Below are 24,699 nucleotides of genomic sequence, written 5' to 3'. Positions count from 1 at the left end.
GAATTTTCCTATTTCGACATGAAAATAGTGATCGATTACAGTTCGTTCGACATCATTCGTTCTATCTTCACGGCAAATGAATCTCCTCCGACTCCCTATCGAAATCATTGTTGATATTTTGTTATGCCTAGATGTTTCTGATGCATACGCTGTTCAAGCACTCAATCACTTTTTCCGCAACTTGTACAAAACATCTCTCATTCTTCAGTATGCTCTCGAGTGCAAAATTGCTCACGTTCGCGACAATCCGAATTGCCATCTACCTATTCCCGAACGGCTACAAATTCTGAGAGAGAGGGAATCAGCATGGAGCTCGCTAACGCCCACGTCCAAAAGGATAACAGCGCTTCCGGCTGGCCCGGGAAAATGCATATCAAATACAAGGCGTCTTAAAATACAGCCAAACCATTGCACGTTATTCGAGTACTCCAAAGTCAGTCAGTTGGCATTCCGGAAATATTTCCAAATCTCGTCGATCCGGGAAATCAAAGAAGATTCTTTCCATCCAATTCCGCTTGGGATTGGAAATCTCATGCACGTCGGCTTTTGCGTCGATGAGCATGATCTCATTGCCTGCCTCACGAAGTGAGTAATACAGCACTTATCATGAGGTGGCTATTCTGAAAGTCACCGGCCATAGGAACAGCCTGCCTGACTCTCAAATCGAGCTCAGACTCGTCCTGCTCCAGTACTCTACAGGAAAAGCTCATCCCCTTGCAATGGAGCCCAACATTCTCGTGTTCCGCAATGACGTTTCGAACAACTGTTACAACTTTATGGCCAATAATATAGAAATATTCGGTGAAAACCTCGTCCTCACGATTCGTTTGCTAAAAGCTGGCGTAGAGGTCGAGTGCATGTATGTTTATAATTGGAAAACGGGCCAAGCCAAATGTGTGCGTTGTCCTTAGGATACTCATGACCAGTTGACCCAAATCTCTTCACAAAGGAACCTATACCAGTGTCGAACTGTGATGTCGTCGTTCTCGATCAGAATCTAGTGATCGTCCCTGACCCCAAGGAATGGTCACTGTACATATTTTACATCCCCTCCTCGTCTTCTGGTGGACCTGTTAAGTTAATACAGCAACTTGATCTCCCCCCATGTCACGTCGGCCGAAGTAGTTTCATATCATGTCGAAGCCTACCAAATCCAACCGAAGATGGTCGATTCCCTAAATATATATCATCTTCCATTCCCTTCATGGACAAGCCAGATACTGCTCTTATCTGCATCACCCTACTCGCTACAGCTTCATTACTCGTTCACAGGGACTCAATCATGAGACTCCTTCCCCCTTCAGAAGAGTGGTCGGCCGTCACAAAGCATTTAATTCTTGATTGGGACTCTTGGGGGCCTCCTGTCACGGCAATTCAACGACGGGTCACTAGTACATATGGACAGCGTTCCCTATATGTCTCGGAGTTCGGCCTTCGCTGTTGTGACTTTAACAAACACCACGTTCGCCGTTCCACTGAAGTCAAGCTGCCCGATCTCTATGAGCCTTTCATGATCAATGATGTGAATCTCATCACTACCAGATTACCATGCGTTGAAATTGTCTCGCCTAGTAAAGAATTTTCGGGTAAATATCTCGCAGATGGTGCGGTTGTTGGAATGAAGGTTAGGCCATTCTTGACTGATTGAGACGCTGCTGACGTTTTGAAGAAGCGTAAAAATACCATCGAAGTATCCTATTTTGGTCAATAAAAATGCTGCTGGATTTACCATCGCGCAGTCGTTGTCATGCAGGTGAAGTCTGATGGATCATGACGCACCGACTAGGTGGTTGGATGGTAAAGTAAGCTGACCCGTTGCATCAGATCTTTTCCATAATCTGACGTTGTGTTCACCTAGGTCATATGTTCTAGGCTTCAACGCATATTCGTGTGATCATTATATCCCTCCGGTTTCACGTATAAACGGGTTTCGGTAAATTTCTTCAATGTCAAGTAGTGGAACTACAATCACCGAACTACTTAGGATGAGGTCGGGCATGGCTATATCCGATATATGATATTTATTCTTTCCAATCTGTTATCCCACCACTGACGCTCGACGACGTATCTGGTATATCAACCGAGTCCGGTGGTTCCTACCGTAGCGTCAACCTTCGAGCGGTTCGTCTTCGGATTAAAGCATTTGACGCATAACTCGTTTTCTCTGTCCTGCGTCGGAGACGAACGTCTGATAAGTATCAAATTGAAAGCAATCCCGACAACTTGAGATTCCTGTTCAACATGATAAGAAAGTGATCGGTCCTATAATCGGGTGACCTACGGCTAGATATGTAATGTTAACTGCGGGGCTCTCACAAACATGAGTGATAAAGGCACTCAAAGATGCCGCAGTATACATCATGGCCGACTCGACGACTATACGTTTGGCAAGATGCAAGCGGGTTCGTTGTGGTAGATCCCGTAAAGAGCATATGGAAGGCGGTCTCCAACCCCGTTGCACAGAACAAATTCTCCCTACAATCATTCCTACAAGGTTGTGAATCGATGATGAAGTTACGTTATCCAGGCTAGGTGGCTTACCTGTGCAGTAAATGTTTACTATGATTGTGCAAGTCCAGAATGTCACGTAGGCAGGATAAACACTTTCCTCAGCAGATATTGGTTTCGGGCCCGAGAAGATCCTGAAATATAAGCAGTAGATAGCGTAGATGCTAGAACCCAGACAGCCTGTCCAAAGAACCAGGGGTAGAACTATAGAAAGAATCATCTTATTCCAGATAGTCCAACACCTGAAGAGCTGAAGTTATGGTCCCAATGGTCAGTTTCCCCCCAAGGTTTATCTTCAAAATCTTACCAAGACGCTGTCTGCAACAATGGTCTGAAAAATCAGCAGGACCGCCTAATACAGCCGGATGTTAACGTTAACGCATTGACTGCGACACTCGCAATCGGGCCAAAGAAAAAGGAAACTTACTTGTGAAAGAATGAACGCTCTTCGTTCCGCCTGAAAGTCGTCTTCACGAGCCTGCAACAAGTACATGTAATTCCGCATAACAATAGCGAGCTGGAGTCCCAAGATTGTTGTAGAAGAGATGAAGAGTAAGATAACGACCGTCATCATTGGGATGTGAATGCCTCGATCACGTTTCCTGTCTCTCCCTCTAAAAAGCCGCCGAAGACATAGAAAGAACGTAATCAAGTTGAAGCCATATAACATGGATGTAAGCATAAGCGATGGTAGTCGGGCGTCAAAGGCAGAAAAACCCATGACGATCCAAGATAGAGACCCGGTGGCAAGTGAGTAGTCGGCGGCGAACGCGGCGTCCCTGGCAGTGCGAATAAGTTATGCCATATTAATAAATACCTACAAATGAGTCAAACAAGGTTTTGAGCTAAGTAAACGTGATACACATTGTGACCCAGGTCCTTTTGTCTTCATGCCAAGCCAGCAATTTCAAGATCATCAACTGTGGTCAATTCGTTGATACAATTAACCATACGCACCATCATCACCATGGGTATCAGAAGGGCGGGACTATGTGAAATGGCGGAACGCTAGCGTAATGGAGCGTGGGCAAGCGTACATTTACGCTAGAGTTCCACTATTTTACGTTAGCATTACGGTGGCGTAGGTCCAGCGTATACTCTAGCGTAATGCTAGCGTAATAATCTTGGGGATGATTTTTACGCTAGAGTTACACTGCCGTTGCGCTGCCGTCCGCTGGATCAACGCTGCCGTTTCGTGGGGAACGCTAGCGGAGTCTTACAATTAGTGTTCTATGGTTTTTTTGAGGGGGGGGTTCAGTTTATTGACATATACTTGATTATCAAACTGTCATAAAAAGGTCATATATATAGTATATGGAAATATGATGCTTGTATTACTGTGGGACTAAGTGAGACTGCCATCAATCGTATAAGATATTGCAAGGGTCATTCAGGTCGAGGACAGGTGCCGAGGATCGGCATCTCCTTATTTGAGAGGATGCCGATCACAGGCTAGTTTCGGCTGACCTTCCGCTAGCCTACGCTGCCGGTATGATTTGTGACGCTGGCGGTTACACCATTTTCACATTGATACAGGCCATGACCGGTTCCTAATCAATATTGTAAACAGCTTCAAATGCAAATGAGCTTGTAGATATCTCACCGGCATAAAAGAATTTGCTCAGTCTGTTCGTCAAATGGAAACGGTCATCTGCCTCCATTTCAGAGTCTGAATCACCTTCCGCTACCAAATCCAACAGATCCAAGAGATTATGGAGTTCTTCCTGCAGTGCAGAATACTGATGAAGACGAAGAAGTAGTAGAAGAAGAAGAACAGTTGAACGATGACAAGGAGCCTAATAATCATCCTGATGAATAAGGACCCGAAGTTGGTATATCCCCCCTGATTCACGTTACGCACATATAAATCGATCAATTTCTTCAAAGTGAGTTAGTAGTGGAACTACAATAACCGAACTATGAACAACTCTGAATCAGTGATGCAATACAACTAGTATAAGGTCGGGCACGGCTATATTCGGTATGTGATGTTCATTCTTTCCAATCTGTTATCCCCTCACTAGCGCTCAACGACGCATCTCGTATATCAACTGAGTCTGTGGTTCCGACCGTAGCGTCCGCTATCGAGCGGTTTGTCTTCGGATTCAAGCACCTGACGCAAAACTCGCTTCCTCGGTCATGCTTCGGAGACGGCGAACGCCTGATAAGTATCAAATTGAACGCAATTCCGACAATTTGAGATTCCTGTTCAACATAATAAGAACGTGATCGGTCTTACAATCGGATGACCTACGGCTAGATATGTGATGTCAACTGCGGGACTCTCACAAGCATGAGTGATAAAGGCACTCAAAGATGCCGCGGTATATATCATAGCCGACTCGACGACTATACGTTTGGCAAGTTGCAAGCGGGTTCGTTGTGGTAGATCCCGTAAAGAGCATATTGAGGGCGGTCTCCAACCTTGTTGCACGGAACAAATTCTCCCTACAATCATTCCTACAAGATTGTAAATCGATGACAAAGTTAAGTTTTCCAGGCTAGGTGGCTTACCCGTGCAGTAAATGTTCACTATGATTGTGCAAGTCCAGAACGTCACGTAGGCAGGATAAATACTTTCCTCAGCAGATATTGGGTTCGGGCCCGAGAAGATCCGGAAATATAAGCAGTAAATAGCGTAGACGCTAGAACCCAGACAGCCTGCCCAAAGAACCAGGGGTATAACTATAGCGAGAATCATCTTATTCCAGATAGTCCAACACCTGAAGAGCTGAAGTTATGGTCCAAATTGTCAGTTTTTCCCCCAGGGATACCCTTCAAAATCTTACCAAGACGCTATCTGCAATAATGGTCTGAAAAATCAACAGGACCGCCTAACACGGCCGGATATTAACGTTAACGCATTGATCGCGACACTCGCAATCGGGCCAAAGAAAAAGGAAACTTACTTGTGAAAGAATGAACGCTCTTCGTTCCGTCTGAAAGTCGTCTGCACGAGCCTGCAACAAGTACATGTAGTTCCGCATAACAATAGCGAGCTGGAGTCCCAAGATTGTTGTAGAAGAGATGAAGAGTAGGATAACGACCGTCATCATTGGGATGTGAATGCCTCGATCACGTTTCCTGCCTCTTCCTCTAAAAAGTCGTTGAAGACATAGAAAGAACGTAATCAAGTTGAGGCCATATAACATGGATGCAAGCATAAGCGCTGGTAGTCGGGCGTCAAAGGCAGAAAAACCCATGACAGTCGAAGATACTAGAGAGAGACCTGTTGGTAAGTGAGTGGTCGGAGGCGAACGCGTGCCTGGCAGTGCCAATAAGTTACGCCATATTAATAAATACCTACAAATGAGTCAAACAAGGTTTCAAGCTTTTAGTAAATGTGATACACATTAATCCTTTTGTCTTCATGCCTTTCTTTGCTCAAGCCAACAATTTCATGATCATCAACGGTGGTCAATTCGTTGATACAATTAATCATATACACCATCATCACCATGGTACCAGCAGCAAGAGTTTTAAACTAAATTACGTGTCACCCTGAGTACTAATCGAATTTGAGCAGGTTTTCAATTATATTTTGGCTCGACGGGACTACGTAACTTGGCGGACTCGGCGCTAGCCTAACTTAGTGTAGACGAGCGTATGTTTACGCTAGCGTTACTTGGCTATATCCCAGGCTGCATATGATTCTTCTTCCCGCCAACACGCACCAGTGTTGTGCCGTTCGTGACCGGGTCATGAAAGGTCATGATCATGAACCGTTCAAGAGGTCAGACCGGTCATGACCGGTTCCCGAAATTTGTAATCAATTGTGTAAACAGCTTCAACTTAATACAAATGAGTCTGTAGGTATCTCACCGGCATCAAAGAATCTGCTCCGAGTCAGTCTGTTCGTCAAATGGAAACGGTCATCTGCCTCCATTTCAGAGTCTGAATCACCTTCTGCTTCCAAATCCAACAGATTAAGGAGTTCTTCCTGCAGACATTAATGATACTGATGAAGACGAAGATATGTCATGTAAATGTAAATGAAAATGAAGACGAAGACGAAGAAGTAGTAGTAGTAGAAGAAGAAGAGATGAACGATGGCAAGGAGCCCAATAATCATCCTGATGAATATGGACCTGAAGCCTATGGTATATCCCCCCTGATTCACGTTACGCACGTATAAATCAATGAATTTCTTCGAGCGAGTTGGTGGAACTACAATAACCGGACTATGAACAATTCTGATTAAGTGATACAATACACCTAGTATGAGGTCTGGCACGGTATATGATATTCATTCTTTCCAATCTGTTATCTTCCTCACTAGCGCTCAATGACACATCTGGTATATCAAGCGAGTCTGTGGTTCCGACCGTAGCGTCAGCTATCGAGCGATTCGTCTTCGGATTAAAACATCTGACGCATAATTCGCTTTCCCGGTCCTGCGTCGGAGACGAACGTCTGATAAGTATCAAATTGAAAGCAATCCCGACAACTTGAGATTCCTGTTCAACATGATAAGAGAGTGATCGGTCCTACAACCGGGTGACCTACGGCTAGATATGTGATGTCAACTGCGCGGCTCTCAGAAGCATGACTGATAAAGGCGCCCAATGATGCCGCGGTATATATCATAGCCGACTCGACGACTATACGTTTGGCAAGATGCAGTCGGGTTCGTTGTGGTAGATCCCGTAAAGAACATATGGAGGGCGGTCTCCAACCCTGTTGCACGGAACAAATTCTCCCCACAATCATTCCTACAAAATTGTAAGTCGATGATAAAGTTACGTTTTTCCAGGTTAGGTGGCTTACCTGTGCAGTAAATGTTCACGATGATTGTGCAAGTCCAGAATGTCACGAAGGCTGGATAAACACTTTCCTCAGTAGATATTGGTTTCGGGCCCGTGAAGATCCGAAAATATAAGCAGTAAATAGCGTAGACGCTAGAACCCAGACAGCCTGCCCAAAGAACCAGGGGTAGAACTATAGCAAGAATCATCTTATTCCAGATAGTCCAACACCTGAAGAGCTGAAGTTCCCAATTGTCAGTTTTTCCCCCAGGTATCAATTCAAAGTCTTACCAAGACGCCGTCTGCAATGATTGTCTGAAAAATCAGCAGGACCCCCTAATATGGCTGGACGTTAACGCATTGTCCGCGACAACTCAGGCTCGCAATCGGGCCAAAGAAAAAGGGGAAAGCTTACTTGTGAGAGAATGAACGCTCTTCGTTCCGTCTCAAAGTCGTCTTCACGAGACTGCAACAAGTACATATAACTCCGCATAACAAGGGCAAGCTGGAGTCCCAAGACAGTTGTGGAACAGATGAAAAGGAGGATAACGACCATCGTCATTGAAAAGTGAATGCGTCGATCACGTTTCCCGTCTCTCCCTCTAAAAAGTCGCTGAAGACTTAGAAAGAACGTAATCAAGTTGAGGCCATATAACATGGATGTGAGCGTAAGCGCTGATAGTCGGGCCTCATAGTAAGAAAGAACCATGATGGTCCAAGATAGAGAGAGACCTGATGGCGAGTGGGTGGTCGGTGGAGAACGCGTGCCTGGCAGTGTCAATAACTTGTGACATAAGAACGCCCTGCCTGCGGATGAGTCAAACAAGGTTACGAGCTAAGTAAATATGATACACATCACCGGCACCCAAGTGTTTTTTCTTGCCCCCCCCTGTGCCCCCCCACCTCCGCGTCTTTTTGTCTTCATGCCTTTTGTTGCTCAAGCCAGCAATTTCATTGTAAACGGTGGTCAATCCGTTGATACAAGCACGCACGTGATTTACGAGTGGCTCAGTGAGGGGATAGAAAGGAGCTGCCACTATCATTACCACCTTTGAACCGGTTTACTGATGACCCATCATCTGCGCCGTGTGTTCACGTAGGTTATATGCTTCAGGCTCCAATGTATTTTTGTGATCATTGTATCCCCCCGGATTCACGTATAAACGGCCCGGGGTTTCAATGAATTTTTTCGATGTGAGGTAGTGGAACTACAACCACCGAACTATGAACAATTCTGAGTAAGTGATACAATATACCTAGTATGAATTCGGGCACGGGTATATTCGGTATACGATGTTCATTCTTTCCAATCTGTTATCCCCTCATTGGCGCTCGACGACGTATCTGGTATATCAACCGAGTCTGTGGTTCCGACCGTAGCGTCCGCTATCGAGCGGTTTGTCTTCGGATTTAAGCACCTGACGCATAACTCGCTTTCTCGGTCATGCTTCGGAGACGGCGAACGCCTGATAAGTATCAAATTGAAGGCAATTCCGACAATTTGAGATTCCTGTTCAACATAATAAGAACGTGATCGGTCTTACAATCGGATGACCTACAGCTAGATATGTGATGTCAACTGCGCGGCTCTCACAAGCATGAGTGATAAAGGCACTCAAAGATGCCGCGGTATACATCATTGCTGACTCGACGACTATACGTTTGGCAAGATGCAATCGAATTCGTTGCGGTAGATCCTGTAAAGAACATATCGAGGGCGGTCTCCAACCCCGTTGCACAGAACAAATTCTCCCTACAATCATTCCTACAAGATTGTAAATCGCATAATGTTACGTTTTCCAGAATAGGTGACCTACCTGTGCAGTAAATGTTCACTATGATTGTGCACGTCCAGAATGCCACGTAGGCTGGATAAAGCCCTTCTACAGCAGCTATTGGTGTCGGGTGCGAAAACATCCGAGAATATAAGCAGTAGATAGCGTAGAGACTAGAACCCAGACAGCCTGTCCAAAGAACCAGGGGTAGGACTATAACGAGAATCATCTTATTCCAGATAATCCAGCACCTGAAGAGCTGAGGTTACGGACCCAATTGTCAGTGTTTTCCCGAGGTATTCCTTCACAACCTTACCAGGACGCTGTCTGCAATAATTGTCTGAAAAATCAGCAGGACCGCCTAATATGGCTAGATGTTAACGTATTGACTGTGACACCGGCAATCGGGCCAAAAAAAAGGGGAAACTTACTTGTAAAAGCATGATCGCTCTTTGTTCCGTTTGAAAGTCGACTGGACGAGGCCGCGACAAGTACATATAACTCCGCATAACAAGAGCGAGCTGTGTTCCCAATATTATTGTAGAAGAGATGAAGAGGAGGATAACGATCGTCGTCATTGGGAAGTGAATGCCCCGACTGACACGTTTCTCGTCTCTCCCTCTAAAAAGTCGTTGAAGACTTAGAAAGAACGTAATCAAGTTGAAGCCATATAACACGGATGTAAGCATAAGCGCTGGTAGTCGAGCCTCGGAGGTAGAAAGACCCATGATGCCCAAGATAGAGAGACCTGATAACGAGTGACGGTGGTCGGTGGCGAACGCGTGCCGGACGGTGCCAATAACTCACCAACGAGACAAAAACAAGGTTTCGAGCTAAATAAATATAATACACATCACTCTCAGGGTTTTTTCTTGCCTCTCCACCTCCACATCCTTCTGGTTTCATGCCCTTCTTTGCTCAAGCTAGCAACTTCGTCATCAACGGTGGTCACTTCGTTGATACAACTAACCATATACACCATCATCACCATGGTACCAGCGGCAAGAGTTTTAATTTACTGAATTACGTGTCACCCTGAGTACTAATTGAATTTGAGCAGGTTTGCAATTACTTCTTGGCTCGACTATACCCGAGGCTGCATACGATTCTTCTGCCCGCCAGCACGCGCCGTCCTGTCACCCCAATACACGTGAGCAATACATCAAGGATATCACGTCTTGGGTCCACGCACACAATGTGGCCCTCCCAGGAGAGGAACAAGGAACCAACGAGGACGGAATTCATCTTAGCTCACTCTTATGGGTCAATGGCGCTGCAGGCGTTGGCAAATCAGCCGTCGCTCAAACTTGTGCTGTAACGCTTCAAAAGACTCTGGAACTCGGTGCCGCATTCTTTATTTCCTCCCCGAATCGCCATAACGACCCAGACAAATTCTTTACTTCCATCGCATACCAACTCGCTACTCGTCTACGCCCGGCAACAAGTCTTTATGGTTCTGTTCTGGAGGAGGTAGTGCGAAGAGACCCTAGTATCCTAACAAAATCACCTGCGGTACAATTCCGCGAGCTGATCGCCGCTCCTCTTCTGGACATATTGTCAGGTCAAAGCCAAGAGAGGGTACCTGTTTCAGATGCGCCGCTTCAACGCCACCAGAGAGCGGTTATCATCATTGATGGATTGGACGAATGTGCCGGAACTGAAGCGCAATGCAAAATTCTACGAATTATCTCCCAAGCAACGCTAGACTATCCCGATCTTCCTTTGGTTTGGGCGGTATTCAGTCGCCCTGAACCTCATATCGAGTTAACCATCAAACGTTTTGCTCCTTTATGGTGGAACGTCTCGTTGCCTATTTCTCAAAGCACGTATAAGGATATCGAGATTTATCTCATTGATAATTTCGCGAGGATTCAAAAACAGTATCAGCTTACTTCTCCTGGATACGCTGTGGATGATTGGCCTTCAGAAAAGCAGATTAAGACGTTGACGGATAGATCTGCAGGTCTTTTCATCTACGCCGCTACTATTGTTCGATTTTTCGATGATCCTCGGTTAGTTGAACGAGAAAAGCAGCTCTATAATCTATTACTTCCAACTTCAATTCGACAACAATCAGCAAGCGCCACCGCGAATTCCCCGCTTACTCAACTGGACTCTTTTTACACTCTCGTCATGAACCATATCCCACATCACAATCTATCATACACCCGCAACATCCTCTTCATTCTCGCAAATGAACTCTACACTGGCTCTTTGACGGTGAACAGAATCAGTAATCTGCTCGGATATTCCATATCTACCACGTTATCGGTCATCAATTCTCTGCGGTCGGTTTTGGTTTTAGAAAATGAAGTTGGTTCGTCAGAAGGAAAGTCTCCGCAATATCAACCTCAGAAGGAAGTAAAGATCGCGGCTTATCATTATTCTTTCATTGAATATCTTCGAACACCTCAAAGATCTGGACAATTTTGCGTTTTCGACGATGAATGTCGGATATTCTGGAGTCAGAGATGTTTACAAATTATATCCGAATTTAATACCAGTACGTGGCTTCAAAAAAACATCCGTCAATTACTTTGACTTATTTCAATTGTTCAATAGGTGACATCGAAGCTATATCACTCTCCCACTGGAAATCATCAGATTTCGAAGACGAGGAAGAAGCAGCGAAATCCAACAAACTACAAACGCAAAAAGATCTTCTCATCGAAGCTAGTTGCTCCCTTCTCGGATCTTACGCCCAAATACCCAACCTCCACACCTACTCCAACCTCATCAATCCACTCCTCACTCTCGATTTTCGAAAAATAGCTATCGCAGCTGGCATCAATGTTCGACATCTCGTTATGAGTCTCAAAGAAGACGAACTGAAATACTTGATGGAACAGGTATGATATGATTTTTTTTAGTTGATTTATGATCATTTATCTCTGACATTTTTTACTTGTGCAAAGTTCTCGTTGTTTGAAGTTCATCATCGAACACCCAAACTCATTCGCGAACGTCTTCCATTATTGAACATTATAACTCAACATTACTACCACCTCTCCCACAAATTCTATTCCATAATCAACCGATCAAGTACCGCATCTTCTGCTAATCCAGCTGAACATTCAAGCTCGCTGTCATCGTCTCAACCGCCACCATTGTCATCCAATCTAGGCGGAACTACGGAACCACCACGAGTCCTTCCAACATACGAACTCGGCGCTGTAAAAGGAGAACATACAAAAGTCTATCTATATCCTGAATGCGGTAATTTCGGCATTAGTTATCATATTTGTTTGAGCGCAGAAGAACTAGAAGAACCATACAAATTTCCAACCCATATTGGAGAAAAGAATTAACGACATTTTATTTCATTTGCTATATTTTCCGTTTGCCCAGATAGTAGATGAATCATAATTTTTCCTATTTATACGCAAATGATCCTGAACTAGACGAGACCTATAGACCGCACAAAAAGATTGTAACTACGATACTAGCCTAGCGCAACATAATGGCATATACACATGTACAATTCGTAAAGAGGAGGGTAGGAGGAGAGCGGCAAGTAGGTAGGAATCGTAGTTACATCTAGGTATCGCATTGTCATTACAGAAAACAAGAAACAGGGTGCAATGAATGCATCCACAAATCGATTGCACATGCAGCATGAAGGATAAGTATCAGCCAATTGAAAGAGGTGAGGATAGGTTGCTAAGGAGGTAACATAACAAAAACAAGGTTTCGCAGGTCGAGAGAAAGAGAACAATAGATCATAACGAAACATTATGCTTGACCATGAAGAAAAAAGACAGGAAGTATGGTTTTTGCGATGATTGCAGTTAAATGATAGTTAGGGAAATTGTGAGATAATAATGGACTGAGAAAACGCGGTGCTAGCAACAGCAGACGCTTATATTAACCCAAAAATTGTTTTCCCAATCAGAAGGGATCGCTGCCGGCGCCAGGAGAGGCCGATTTGACCTTGGCAGGTGCAACCTTGGCTTTACTGCTCACGTTTTTTGGTAGACCAAAATCCAGTTTTTTCGGCTTGATCAAGGCATCCTCTTCATCGCCGCCTTCGTCCTCGCTATCTCCAACAATGACCCTTTTCCTCCTGGGGCTTCGCCGAACGGCACCCGTACCTCCCGCTTTCGTTGCCGCAGAGCGTTTACCCTTTTGAGCCTTAGGGAAAAGTACCCGGGGTTTACATCCTATGTCCGGTGAATATTCTTCGTGTTCAATCGGAAGTAACGATGCTGGCGGTGGCGAAAATGCACGCTTCTTTACATGATCATACATTGGATTATGATATTCGCGGCGCACACCACGGCTGGCCAAAGAGGTTAGAGTGGGATTACAGCTTCGCAACGACAGGCGACTCACAAGACGTAAGTGACCGTCGGCTTCTCATGTTGAGTAACAGTGGCAGGCTCAGGGCTGACGACAAGTGGGCTCTCGGTTTCTTCTTCAGGTGAGGATGACACAGGCACCTCATAAAAAGGGTTATCGGGAGAATCAGATATGATTGGGCCCTTATAAAGTGCCGTCTGCTTTTTCGGAGTCTTCGGCGGCGATACCGATTGAACTTTAGGTAAAACAGTAGAAGTGGAGGGTCCCGGTGGGGTTACTGGGGCAACGACCTGCGTTTTACGGTGCGATGGAGGCGGCGAAGCTAATCCCGTGCTACCCAGCGACTGACTCCGCTGCAAATTTTTGCGGTAGAGTAAAGGCGCAGAAGATGATGACCCCTTGTCCTTGCCAACTTTCTCACTGCCTGCTGAGCTCTCGTGACCCTGATCGTCTTCCTCTTGATGGTGAGTTTCGGGATCCGGTGGTGCCAACCAGAAAGCTTCTTCATCTTCATCCTTTGCTTTGCTTTGGGTCAACCGCCGCTTTTTGCGAGGATTTCGCACGAGGTCGGGCAATTCGCCACCTTCCTCGTCACTGCTCAGCGCGGACTCCTGATTACTCAAAGTCTCATCATTCTCGAAGTCGGAGTCGGAGTCACAGTCACCTCTAGATCTTCCTCTCTTGTGTCTCCTGTGCGTCCTGGGTGGTGTCGGTAGCGAAATTGTGGACGCAGATCGCTTGAGAGAGTGCCGAGGCTGAGGAACTGGTACATCGCCGTGCGTAACTTCCATGGTAAGAATTGCGTTTTAGAGTTGGAGATTGGGAAGCAGAGAATAAACGAAGCAGAATAACGTGGTTTATGAGGGCAAGCGACTGTGGTGGCCGGGAAGAGAAAGAGATAAAAGTCGCGAACTGCAAGTCCAACACTGAGCACGCGGAATAAACAACACCAAACATGTTACTGCAAGTTGAGACACGTGCACAGCTTACATAATCATAACTGACCGTCTGAACACTGTTCAGTCTTCGAATTCGATTCTGTAAGTTAACTACTGGTTGATCATCCGTAGAGTTTTTTTCTGAATTTCTAAATCTCTAAATCACTTGAACAGAATATGTCGTACAGCGGAACAACCCGTTGCCCAAATCGGGCCTCGCCACCAGCTGATCTTGAAATCGTCAACTTTTGAAAGTACAATAAGAGCAAGCACACGGAACTGAAAACGAACAGAAATACTTCTGGAAACTGCGGGCTTACAACTTTCTAACCTTTTAAATCTAGCTTGTTATCGTTATATGTATGATAGGTTTCCATTATATCGACTGAATTCCTGAAGGACAAACTGCCGATGGAACCAGGTGAGCACGTCGTGAGGCTCTAGAGTCAACACATGACTCAAAATCACTCAACCTCGGTGAAAATGCAGGACAAGACATGTGTTTAAACAAGTGGCATGGTGGCAATGAACTCCACTTCGACAATATCAAGTCTCATCCATTCCTCGCGCTTCTTTCGGTAACATCAAAGTTAAACCATATTTACATAATTTAAAACGATGGCCTACGGATTCGCATGATAGATGTGCAATGAGCGGCGTTGCGCAATGCGGAGCCCATATTTGATACGATTTGATCTTCTAGATCCTACGCAAGGTCAACCGATGAGGGGCATCCGGATAGCGCTATCCTGCAGCCCCAATGTTATGACTTATCTCACTGTGTTTCACAAAAGTAAGCTTAATAAGAAAAGGTACTATCACTGGGCAGAGTTGGCCCCTATCATTGTAGCCGCCGGTCCCAGCACAGTTTGACTGAAGAGTGCTGACATTGCTGACACTGCCGACGGCTACGATCACCTGATTCGGAAGCATGTGCAGCGTGTTCCGGGACATTGCCTAATATGGATATGCCGCCATCAAGCCGGGTTAATACGACCCCGAGATCCACGAAGCACCTTAAGCCTATATATACAGCCTGATCGACTTCGCCTGTCAGATGCCACCATCAACATCATGAAGTTCGGTCAAAGCTATTTCTCTTATTTTCATGCTCATCCGGAGCCATCAAAGGATACCCATACCCCAGACCTAGAGAAGGATTCAACTTCAAAACTCACTCCTCTTGAACCGAAGGAAAATTCTCTGGATACGATAGCTCCTGAAGAAACCATTTATGTGGGTGACAATGCTACTCTGCGACTGTATGATATAACTTTTATTACAGGTTGAATATGAACCGAACGACTCAAGAAACCCTATCAATTTTCCTCGCGCGAAGAAATGGACGATAACTTTTGTCGCATCTGCTTCCACTTTGTTCACTTGTGCGCTACTTTCAATATTACACTGAGGTCTCGCCGTATAACCTCGTTTTTTGTTTTGATTTGGTAGCCGCTACAGCGGCATCATACGCCTTAGGTTTCCCTTCAATGACACGCGATCTCTCTGCTACCCAGTTTCAAGCAACAGTCGGGCTCAGCATGTACACTCTAGGGTTTGGTGTAGTGCCATTGGTCACTGCATCGTTCTCTGAGGAGTTTGGTCGACGGCCACTATATCTCGTCTCCGGACTCGGATTCGCAATTTTCTATGTCATGATTGCTGAGTATGTCATCAATTTACTGCTTATTCTTTTTACCGAACGTGTCTTATTAATCTCTCCTAGAGCAAAAAACATTCAAACCGTCATGGTGGCAAGACTCATACAAGGTTCATTTGGCTCTACAGCGGCGACGATGGTTGGTGGTACAATTGCAGACATTTGGGCACCTGCCGAGTACGTTACATATCCGTTTCTCTGATCATATCTAACAACCTTGACAGGCGTGGTCTACCTATGGCTATCTTTTCGCTAAGTGCTCTATGCGGGAACGGTTATGGTCCTCTAATAGCGGGTTGGATCGAAATGAATTCACGACTTGGTTGGCGTTGGATACAATGGATTCAGCTCATGTACGTGAAACTCTTTTCCTTACACCCACGTACATTCTCAGCCTAATCAATAAAAATCATAACAGCATTTTCGCTGTTACTCTCTTATTAGTCTTTATATTCCTTGAAGAGACCCGTTCTACTGTGCTCTTGATGCGTATAGCGAAGAAATTGAGAGAAGAGACAGGTCGAAGTTACAAGGCGAGAATAGAAGATGAGAGTGTGAGTTTGAAACATCTCATTTGGATTTCTTGTACACGACCCATTCGTAAGTTCTATTTCTTCTTTTTTATGATGTAACCTGACACATCGGGTTCTTCAAGGTCTATTACTTACGGAACATGTCGTCCTAAGTTTTAGCGTAAGTCCCAGCTACACCCTACCTATGCACATGCTCGAAATCTAATCTATACCCACTCCAGTTATGGATTGGTTTCGCTTGGGGTGTGACATATTGCATGATTCAGTATGTTGCATTTAACTCTCAGATTTTCATTGTTCGAAATGCTGAAAAAAATCTTGACTAATTTAGATCTATTGGAATGGTTTTTCGGACTTTGCACGACTTTAATGACGGACAGGTTGGCCTAGTATTCATAAGTATGCTGTAAGTCTACCATGAATTTCCTTCCTACAAAATTCGAGAACTCACAAAAACGTCTCAGTGTGGGCTCTTTCATTGGATTTTTCTCGAATTTCTACCAAGAATACTTATACAAGTACGGCAGACACTCTTCTCATCCCCCCCCGGAAAACGCTCACATAAATCATCGATAACAGAATGTATTATCCAACGAGAGGCCCAGAAGCACGTCTCTATTGTGCTTGTGTAGCAGCATTTTTCTTGCCGATAGCGATGTTCATATATGCCTGGTGTTCATTCTCACATGTTCATTGGATAGGTTTGGTCGTTGGTATCACAGTACGTACAAGTGGTCATCTCTTTTTTTCGATATATATGTATACTTATTCTTTTTCAGTTATTCGTGGCTGCTATGTTTGTTGTGTACCTTGCAGTTTTCTCATATCTCGCCGATTGGTAACGTATTTCTTTAAATTCCCAAGGAAAACTTCGTACTCACATACCTACTTTTCAAAGTTATGGTCCCTATGCATCATCCGCTCTTGCAGGTCAAAGTCTTGCTCGTACGTATCTACCATTCTCAACATACCCCTGACACAAGCGTAACTTTTTTTCTAATAAAAACAGGTAACATAATGGCAACAGTTTTTCCTCTATTCACAACTCAAATGTATACCAACCTAACATTCAAATGGGCAAATACCTTGTTCGGATTTTTAGCTTTGGCTATGATACCTATTCCATTTGTAAGTCGTTCGTTTCGTTTTCGTTTTCGTTAACTCGTGTTTTTTTTTAATGAATATATATCGAATGTGTTGTAGGTATTGTTTTTTTATGGACCTAGTATTCGACAAAGGAGTAAATTTTCGCGGAGGGTGTTGGAGGCGCAACAAAAAGCTTCTTTAGAGAAAATGTAGCGAACTTGTACTGAGGGTTTGGTGGTGAGGAATTTGAGTCTGGAGGGGGCTTTTTAGATGAACGTGTGTTTCTAGGTTAATTACGACTTATAATGACTGTAATAATTATAGAATTTTGTTTTGGAAAGAATCGCGACACACTGGGATACAACGATGTGGCACCAATATTGAGCGTGGCAGACCATAAGGCTGTGTGTGTCTCTGAAGGTTATGACGTACAAAGACTAACTTTCTTAGCGTGGTTCATGACAGCCACACCTTGATGAGCTACGGTACGGAGCTTGGAGTTCAACGTTCAGGACCGCCGTTCTTGGAAACTCATGCACCTCTTCCACCCATCGTATCTGGCTGCGATAGTTTTAGCGTGCGCTGGCTTGGTTTCTGCTCATGTCAGTAATGATGATCTCCTTTTTTTCTCCCTCTCCAACTCCAAATATATTAACGTAATCTTAGAACGGCACGGTTTGGGTTATCAACCAGAACCAAAGTGCCTATGAAAGCCAGGAATCTTTCGTTTCACACCAAGATGCCAGTCCTGTTTTGATGTCAGTCTCAGCCCCTTCAACCCTCTACAGCCAAGTGAGTTCCGAGTTCCATATATCGACAATAAGTACCAAAAAGATTCCAACCAAAAATCTAACTTTCTGATAGTGGTATGCCACTCTGCTCCACCCTCCTGGCGAGGAAACCAGAATGCCAATCAATTGTACTTTTCGAAACGAGGGTAGTGATAAGTTTGCGCAGTCGAATATGGAGGGCGAAGTAGTAACAGCTGTTGGAGAATACATCTGGATTTTAGATCCTCTTCCTGTGACCGGTTGGAATGTGCGTAAAAATAATCATCATATTCATCGTTGACGAGATCGAAAACTTTCTAATCTTTGCCAACTTTTTCTATAGATCAAATGCCCTCAGACGAAATTGGTTTGGACAAATGTCGTCGTCCGTTATGGGGAAAATGCGGTAAGGTCGATTTACCGAGATGATGTATGACGCTCAGGGTTAACTTTGAGACGATGTTCATTAGATTGTTCTTCGGGAAAATGATAACTCTACAGCGCAAAGTTTCAATTTCAGAACCAAGTCTGGGTTAATTGAATGAGTCTACATCATTCCTTGACAGTCAAACAAACGATAAGTAGGATTCGAACTTCTTGAAGTCTCGAAGTGTACAGCTGTCTAGATACGACAATGTTGAAAATGATCTTTGTTAGACTTAATATGAGTGCTGTCAAGATAGGAACATCGCTTGGTTATACTTCAATTGATACTGTCAAAAGGACAAAGTTGAAGTTCAGCATCACAGCTTTCGAACGTTCAAATGTTCATTCAAATCGCCAAGTCGTTCTTCATCATGACGACACATAACAATTGTTCAACTGTGCCTCCTTGTTCCGACGACATCTGGTCAACAACAGAGGCTGGAATTCACCCTCGAATATAACTTTAAAAGTTGCAGACAAAGACGTGGACGAGCTTCGGGAAGCATACCAATCAGCACATATCGAGCTGTCAAAGATTTGGTGTCTAACATTTCAAAGTTGTCAACCTCACAAGCCATCCATATTTTCACCAGTTGACAGACAATATCAAAGTAGGAATAGACGGCTTCGCAATAACTTATTTGATTGTGACTACTGAAATACCAATTGCCTAATGAACATGGATGATGAATAAGTAAAAATACATTCGTGAATAATTTCGGAATTTGATGAAGGAAAGAATGGAAGACATATATATACATTGATTTCACTACTCCGTATCAGACGATTCATAAAAGTTTATACTTACACCTTCCCTCAACGCCACACCTGTGAGCAAACCCGCAGTCCGTCTTTGGATTTTCAAAGGTATGGGAAACGGTGGACGATAGAACCGTCCTCCTCCCGAATAAAAGTCGAGAACCACCTTTGACGCTGTGGAATACATTTTTCCAGAATATGCATTCACCAAAGCCTTCGACAGTCCATTACATTGCTTCAACCGAGCGTCGAGGTAATGAATGACCTCCAAACACTCATCCGTTTGTTGCCAAAGTCGTCTGGGCATACCACAGATATGTCGAGCAAGAGTCACCGCAGCCAACGCAATCGTCGAAGGAGGGAAATTTAGGAATTCGCGGGTGTAAAGGGTTACCGCCATGATGAAATGTGAAACGTCTTGAACTCGACGGGGGTCTTCACCACATGCTCCATTAGACAGAATGTGTAACCATGCCACAGCAGTAGGATGATCCACTCTCCACTGAAGAACCGAAAGAATGTGATATTCCATCTGGCTGAGCGCGCGTTTCTCGAATTCGTTATTGGCAGCGTGGAGTAATTCATCGATCATTATACGATCGAGACCATCTTCAAATTTGGCTGCGATCCATAATGAAGTGCAAGCAAGAAGCCGACAATGTCTTTTCGGAACCACACACAGAGATGTGTACCGATCCATAATGTTGACGGCGAGGTAAAGGGTTTCGGGGAGGAGTGATGATTCAAAATGCGCTTTTAAAAGAAAGTCGATGATGTAGGCTCGCATATGCCACTTCAGCTCGGGTTGTCGATCCATGGCTTCAGCAGACGGCATCGTGAAACTCTATCGAGTAGGGAACTTTAGCTTTGACAATGGCGCAAAAACGATGACTAACCTCAAGGTCTCGCATGTAATCACGACGCTCTTCATCGTATTCGTCGGTAGACAACATATTCCTTTATAAAAATGAAATGGCGATGGGGTGGAGGGAAGATAATCCGATGAAGGTTCAATTATGGGTCCCTCTATAACCAATGCAGGATAGCAGTCAGTGAACAATGTCACGCAGAACAAGACAGATGAAAGGCGCACCTGTGAAAGATGACTATTGCGCAGAAGGAAAGGAACGAAGGGGACAATTGGGAAAAACGCTCATTGAACGAACCCTGAAATATATATGGCGCCTATATCTGAACATCCTAGAACATAGACCCACCTTCTATCCGAATACCACGAGCTGATGGCAGCAGCACTGATGGCGCATTGTCTATTGGCTATATCATGAAGAAAACATCTCGTAAAGGTACCGAAGGAAAAAAATGCTGTTAAAAGACGCACATGCAAGCGGGGAACCTGATATCCAATTACAAGCGATGCTACAATTCATGCGTTTTGATAAGACGATAATCGATGACCTCTTACACGAGGACCTATCGAATTAATCAATCGACTTACCAGGATAATATTTGTTAGTTATCCTGACACAATGCTCATACATGATCGGCTTACCCATGACCACGAATCATATTATTCCTCAGCCACCGGGGGCCAAGTCTCTTCTGTCGCATACAGTATTGCTTCTTGTCTTCTGCCATGAGCTACAATTGCTGTTAAGACTACAAACGAGTTGCTTCTTTCCTTCCATGTGGCATGAAAGTATTCAATGCTCTATCGTTTGCCCTGGGGATGCCAATCATCGCCGCAACATTACTTAAGCATGTTCAGCACGTGATTTCATCTGGCCAAGGCCTAAAAGTCGGGGGAAAGTATTTACGATGATGACGACCATGGGTGCGTACGTCTCGTTAAATCTCTTCTAAGTATGATGATAACTTGTTGCTTGGATTGATTCAAGAATGGTTCCCATTGATGATCAATGAATGACCTTACTAGCGGCTATTTTTAGCCAACCTTTGCTTGAAGTCTCGCTTTAACATGAAAAGGTTGTACATCGAATCTCAAACATATTACTGGATGCGGTGGTAGCATCATATTGACATTTTGTACTGAGTGGTTAAAGGCTATGGCCAATACCCTCGTAGAGACAGCTATTTCCCGGTCGTTTTCGGCAGATCCGCTATCGCACCCCTGATACCCTCTTTCCAAACTCCCAATTCCTTCTCGATTTCAACCAAAATCTTCCTAACTTCCATTCCTACTTGTCCACCTTCATTCTTCCCTCCTCCAAACCCAACTATCAATTCTCTTCTTGCACTAACCAGTGTCTCGTAAGCTAACTTCAGTCGCTGAGGTCCTGAGGGTGGGTATTTCGCAGTTCCGGCTAGCTGGGGTAGTGAGGATGAACCGGAAGGGGCAACAGATGAGATATCCGACTTCTCCTTGAGGTGTTTGGGATCTGGCTCGTCGACAATTAAAAGCTTTCCAAGTTCAGTGAGAGCCAATGCCCGAATTGGATGACCAAACGGCAATAATCGGTTCAACCCCATAGTGGTTCTTTTTGCCGACTGGATGGTCTCATCCAACTGGTTCTGCGCTTGACTCAACGCCGAAATATCTTCCTGGTTAGTTTGACGCTGTTCCTGAATCTCTGGTGAACTGATTTCAACGACGTTAGGGTCAAATGGTGAACGATAGTTCGAGATGAGGAGCGTGGTATTTAGACGAGAAAGAGCGAGGAGCGGTTGGGTAAATGGGCAGACGCGAGCAGACGCAAGAATACGAATAAGATTTGTGGTTAGTTGAATAGCTTTTTGAGGATCTGGAGGAAGATGGGACTTAATCATTGTATATCCGTGACAAGTAAATCACCCACCGGAAATTTGGATCTTATTAACTTTTTTCAGAGCTACAAACCCAATTCTAATCACATCAAGTATAGCATCCGAGTCTTTCACAACGGTCCCACACTTTGCGCAGCGAGCAAGGGGGTCATCTGACGAGACATCAGCAGGTCGTTCACGGTAATCGAGGACAGCGAACCTTCCGTCGGCAACCAACAAAGACCACCACAATTTTTTGGGCAATACAAGCTTTCGCGTGAATCCACATATGCTCCATCGCGAGGTTTTTCGCACAAGGAGCAGCTACATGTGAAGTAGTATGTTTCTTTTAATGCCTTCTGACGTTCTCGTTTCGTAAGCGTCGTGTCTATGTAGGAAATTACGACCTGAACCTTTCAGAGAGATATATAAAATTTAGTTTTACTACTCACCTCCTCATTTGCAGGAATGTCTCTTAATGTGATAACAGACGCCATCGGCTCATTCGCTTTAGCGTTGTGTGGTGCACGAGGGAAAACAGGCACTGCGTTCGGCGCGCAAGAGTGGTTGAAAAGAGCAATGATAGGAGAGATGCTGACGCCGATCGGCGTAAGGGTCGGAGACGCTACCGTGAACGCATTAGTCGTGAACTGTCTGTAAAGTTAACGGGAAATTATCATAACCGAGAAAGTGTAACACTCACACGCGAGACAAGGTCGACAAGCCCGGCGATAGAGTCAATGCCGTAAGAGGAGAATTCGTCCAGGGACTCAAGGCCAAGGTATCGAACAAGGGCGTGGACCATATGTGTGTGGAGCTGGGACGACTTTTCATTACTGGAGAGCCTGGCACGATCTGCAAGAAAGCTAAACAAGGTTTGATTAAATGAAATGATACACACTTACGAGATTGCATCGTGTCCACTTGTTTTGCCTAGGAATGATATGAAATGAGCTGGTAAGCTGCGAAAAGTCCCATACGAACCCAGTCACCGCTCAATCCCTTCTTCTGTTTTCTCCACAACATTCTCCCAAGAGCACGTATGGCATCGCTGGGTATTACTTTCCCTTGTTTTTTGTCTTCTGATGTCTCCGGGGACGGGGAGGGGACTGACGTTGCCCATTTCTGCAGGGCCGGGCATTCGCGCTTGTGTAGTGTCCAATCTCGCGATTGACATTCCTAGCCTACTTGAGTTCCTCTCTTAACTTTGGAGTGAAGAAGACCTTACTGAGTCGCAATAATGTATAATACGGCAAGTGGGGCAGCGCTTCAGTGGCACGCCACTGGCCTCAACGAAGCATGCTGAGCAATGGGTAGCCAACAGGCCAGTGGACAAAGCGGCGGATTGTTGCACTTCAGTAAATATTATTTCACCTACGAGACATTAGATTATTAGAAACGGAAAGAAAGCTGGAAAAAACCACAGACCTCTACGTCTCTTTTCTCGACTCCATATTCCACGTCCTCGCGTTTCGGTCCATCGCACCTCCAAATCAGCAGGCAAAGAGTGATAGATACTCAAATCCACTTCATTTTCGGTTTTTCTCGGCTGTTCGGAGGCAAACGATGGCTGTTCAAGTATATCTGGAGTGATTTTGGTTGCATCGGAGGAATCCACTAACGTTGGCTTGACGTCGGCGTTTCGGGCACGAACATCGGCTTTTGCACCGTCTTCCAAGGAGTTTGGGTTGTCTATAAACGAGCTTTGTACTTTTCGTCGGTCTCTGGCAGCCTTGAGCTCTGCAAAATTGGCCATGATACGACGAGGATAAGGACAGATGTGAACAAACTCGAGAGACCTATTTGGTATACCTTTCCCACGACATCCATAAAAGGTTAGGCAAATCGACTTCCACAATATGCACCGTGTGTCATGAATTACGAAAACTGAAGGAGCTCGACCTATGATCATTCCTGCCAATATCTTACTTCGAAAACTTAGCATCAAAATAATCCCGACCCGTACTCAAACAAATGTAACGGCGCGTCAATCATATTCCGGGAGGTCCTCTCCTTTTTCTACCTTTCCTTGTAGAGGTCTACTTGTATTTGAGGACCAAGGTTGTGTTCGCAAGTCATACACAATGTGTAATCCGATCTTGGTTTGTATTTATGCATTCTTAAAGATTCTTAAGCAGCTACATGAGGCTATATGTAGAACGCAATCAATCTCTTTTTGGATCACGATCAATGGACCCATCCGGTGCTGTGTTGCCAAGGCGCGGTTCCATCAATTCTTTTACAAGATGTTATTTGGGGCATTACTCCTAACATTGTAACAGAAACCGCAATACCAACGCGAAGAATATGCAGATATGTCGTATGTAAGTCCTTTTTTTCGGGGTTGAGTCTCTACGCCAGTGATTGTTACGCTGTTCTCCAGCAATTAATATATAAATGAGCAATATCATTCTATTAAAAAGTAATATCAAATTCATCACTTTGTCATATTGTTTATTATTAGTGGGGCCCCTGAACC

The 24,699-nt window shown here is 44.6% G+C and overlaps 8 protein-coding genes across 8 annotated transcripts; 4 read left to right on the top strand and 4 right to left on the bottom strand.

Moving 5' to 3' along the window:
• Positions 1 to 76: 76 nt before the first annotated feature.
• Positions 77 to 1,648, top strand: AGABI2DRAFT_120826 (hypothetical protein; the record flags this gene model as incomplete). Its single annotated transcript, XM_006463961.1, has 3 exons — positions 77 to 585; positions 641 to 896; positions 950 to 1,648. 3 exons carry the CDS (start codon positions 77 to 79, stop codon positions 1,646 to 1,648), a joined length of 1,464 nt encoding a protein of 487 aa, XP_006464024.1.
• Positions 1,649 to 4,500: 2,852 nt separating this feature from the next.
• Positions 4,501 to 5,711, bottom strand: AGABI2DRAFT_120825 (hypothetical protein; the record flags this gene model as incomplete). The annotated part of the gene is made up of 5 exons (XM_006463960.1): positions 4,501 to 4,713; positions 4,763 to 4,968; positions 5,023 to 5,239; positions 5,298 to 5,342; positions 5,418 to 5,711. The coding sequence occupies 5 exons, from the start codon at positions 5,709 to 5,711 to the stop codon at positions 4,501 to 4,503; spliced, it is 975 nt and encodes a 324-aa protein (XP_006464023.1).
• Positions 5,712 to 9,932: 4,221 nt separating this feature from the next.
• On the top strand, positions 9,933 to 12,007 carry AGABI2DRAFT_145174 (hypothetical protein; the record flags this gene model as incomplete). Its single annotated transcript, XM_006463959.1, has 4 exons — positions 9,933 to 9,975; positions 10,089 to 11,531; positions 11,591 to 11,877; positions 11,960 to 12,007. 4 exons carry the CDS (start codon positions 9,933 to 9,935, stop codon positions 12,005 to 12,007), a joined length of 1,821 nt encoding a protein of 606 aa, XP_006464022.1.
• Positions 12,008 to 12,576: 569 nt separating this feature from the next.
• Positions 12,577 to 14,451, bottom strand: AGABI2DRAFT_226039 (hypothetical protein). The gene is made up of 4 exons (XM_006463958.1): positions 14,440 to 14,451; positions 14,351 to 14,367; positions 13,361 to 14,290; positions 12,577 to 13,307 (listed from the first exon to the last, which is right to left on the bottom strand). The coding sequence occupies exons 3-4, from the start codon at positions 14,116 to 14,118 to the stop codon at positions 12,917 to 12,919; spliced, it is 1,149 nt and encodes a 382-aa protein (XP_006464021.1). The 5' UTR covers positions 14,119 to 14,290; positions 14,351 to 14,367; positions 14,440 to 14,451; the 3' UTR covers positions 12,577 to 12,916.
• Positions 14,452 to 15,544: 1,093 nt separating this feature from the next.
• Positions 15,545 to 17,757, top strand: AGABI2DRAFT_74658 (hypothetical protein; the record flags this gene model as incomplete). Its single annotated transcript, XM_006463957.1, has 14 exons — positions 15,545 to 15,650; positions 15,718 to 15,931; positions 15,992 to 16,102; positions 16,150 to 16,307; positions 16,370 to 16,525; positions 16,581 to 16,618; positions 16,680 to 16,723; positions 16,790 to 16,864; positions 16,923 to 16,976; positions 17,038 to 17,179; positions 17,238 to 17,296; positions 17,357 to 17,403; positions 17,468 to 17,586; positions 17,662 to 17,757. Coding segments are annotated over 14 exons (1,419 nt in total), but the record flags the coding sequence as incomplete, so codon positions are not given.
• A 247-nt stretch (positions 17,758 to 18,004) lies between these two features.
• AGABI2DRAFT_194628 (hypothetical protein) lies at positions 18,005 to 18,975 on the top strand. The gene is made up of 5 exons (XM_006463956.1): positions 18,005 to 18,146; positions 18,211 to 18,336; positions 18,409 to 18,582; positions 18,658 to 18,720; positions 18,785 to 18,975. Exons 1-5 carry the CDS (start codon positions 18,078 to 18,080, stop codon positions 18,857 to 18,859), a joined length of 507 nt encoding a protein of 168 aa, XP_006464019.1. The 5' UTR covers positions 18,005 to 18,077; the 3' UTR covers positions 18,860 to 18,975.
• A 379-nt stretch (positions 18,976 to 19,354) lies between these two features.
• On the bottom strand, positions 19,355 to 20,763 carry AGABI2DRAFT_226035 (hypothetical protein). The gene is made up of 4 exons (XM_006463955.1): positions 20,717 to 20,763; positions 20,593 to 20,666; positions 20,396 to 20,525; positions 19,355 to 20,343 (listed from the first exon to the last, which is right to left on the bottom strand). The coding sequence occupies exons 3-4, from the start codon at positions 20,450 to 20,452 to the stop codon at positions 19,510 to 19,512; spliced, it is 891 nt and encodes a 296-aa protein (XP_006464018.1). The 5' UTR covers positions 20,453 to 20,525; positions 20,593 to 20,666; positions 20,717 to 20,763; the 3' UTR covers positions 19,355 to 19,509.
• A 785-nt stretch (positions 20,764 to 21,548) lies between these two features.
• AGABI2DRAFT_120820 (hypothetical protein) lies at positions 21,549 to 23,976 on the bottom strand (the record flags this gene model as incomplete). Its single annotated transcript, XM_006463954.1, has 9 exons — positions 21,549 to 22,219; positions 22,274 to 22,393; positions 22,441 to 22,627; positions 22,673 to 22,870; positions 22,924 to 23,075; positions 23,126 to 23,153; positions 23,205 to 23,399; positions 23,449 to 23,594; positions 23,649 to 23,976. The coding sequence occupies 9 exons, from the start codon at positions 23,974 to 23,976 to the stop codon at positions 21,549 to 21,551; spliced, it is 2,025 nt and encodes a 674-aa protein (XP_006464017.1).
• Positions 23,977 to 24,699: the final 723 nt, after the last annotated feature.

This window comes from Agaricus bisporus, assembly GCF_000300575.1.
Source record: "Agaricus bisporus var. bisporus H97 unplaced genomic scaffold AGABI2scaffold_9, whole genome shotgun sequence".
NCBI lineage: Eukaryota > Fungi > Basidiomycota > Agaricomycetes > Agaricales > Agaricaceae > Agaricus > Agaricus bisporus.
The sequence above is the reverse complement of the archived record's forward strand: the minus strand, read 5'-3'. Positions and strand labels throughout refer to the sequence as shown.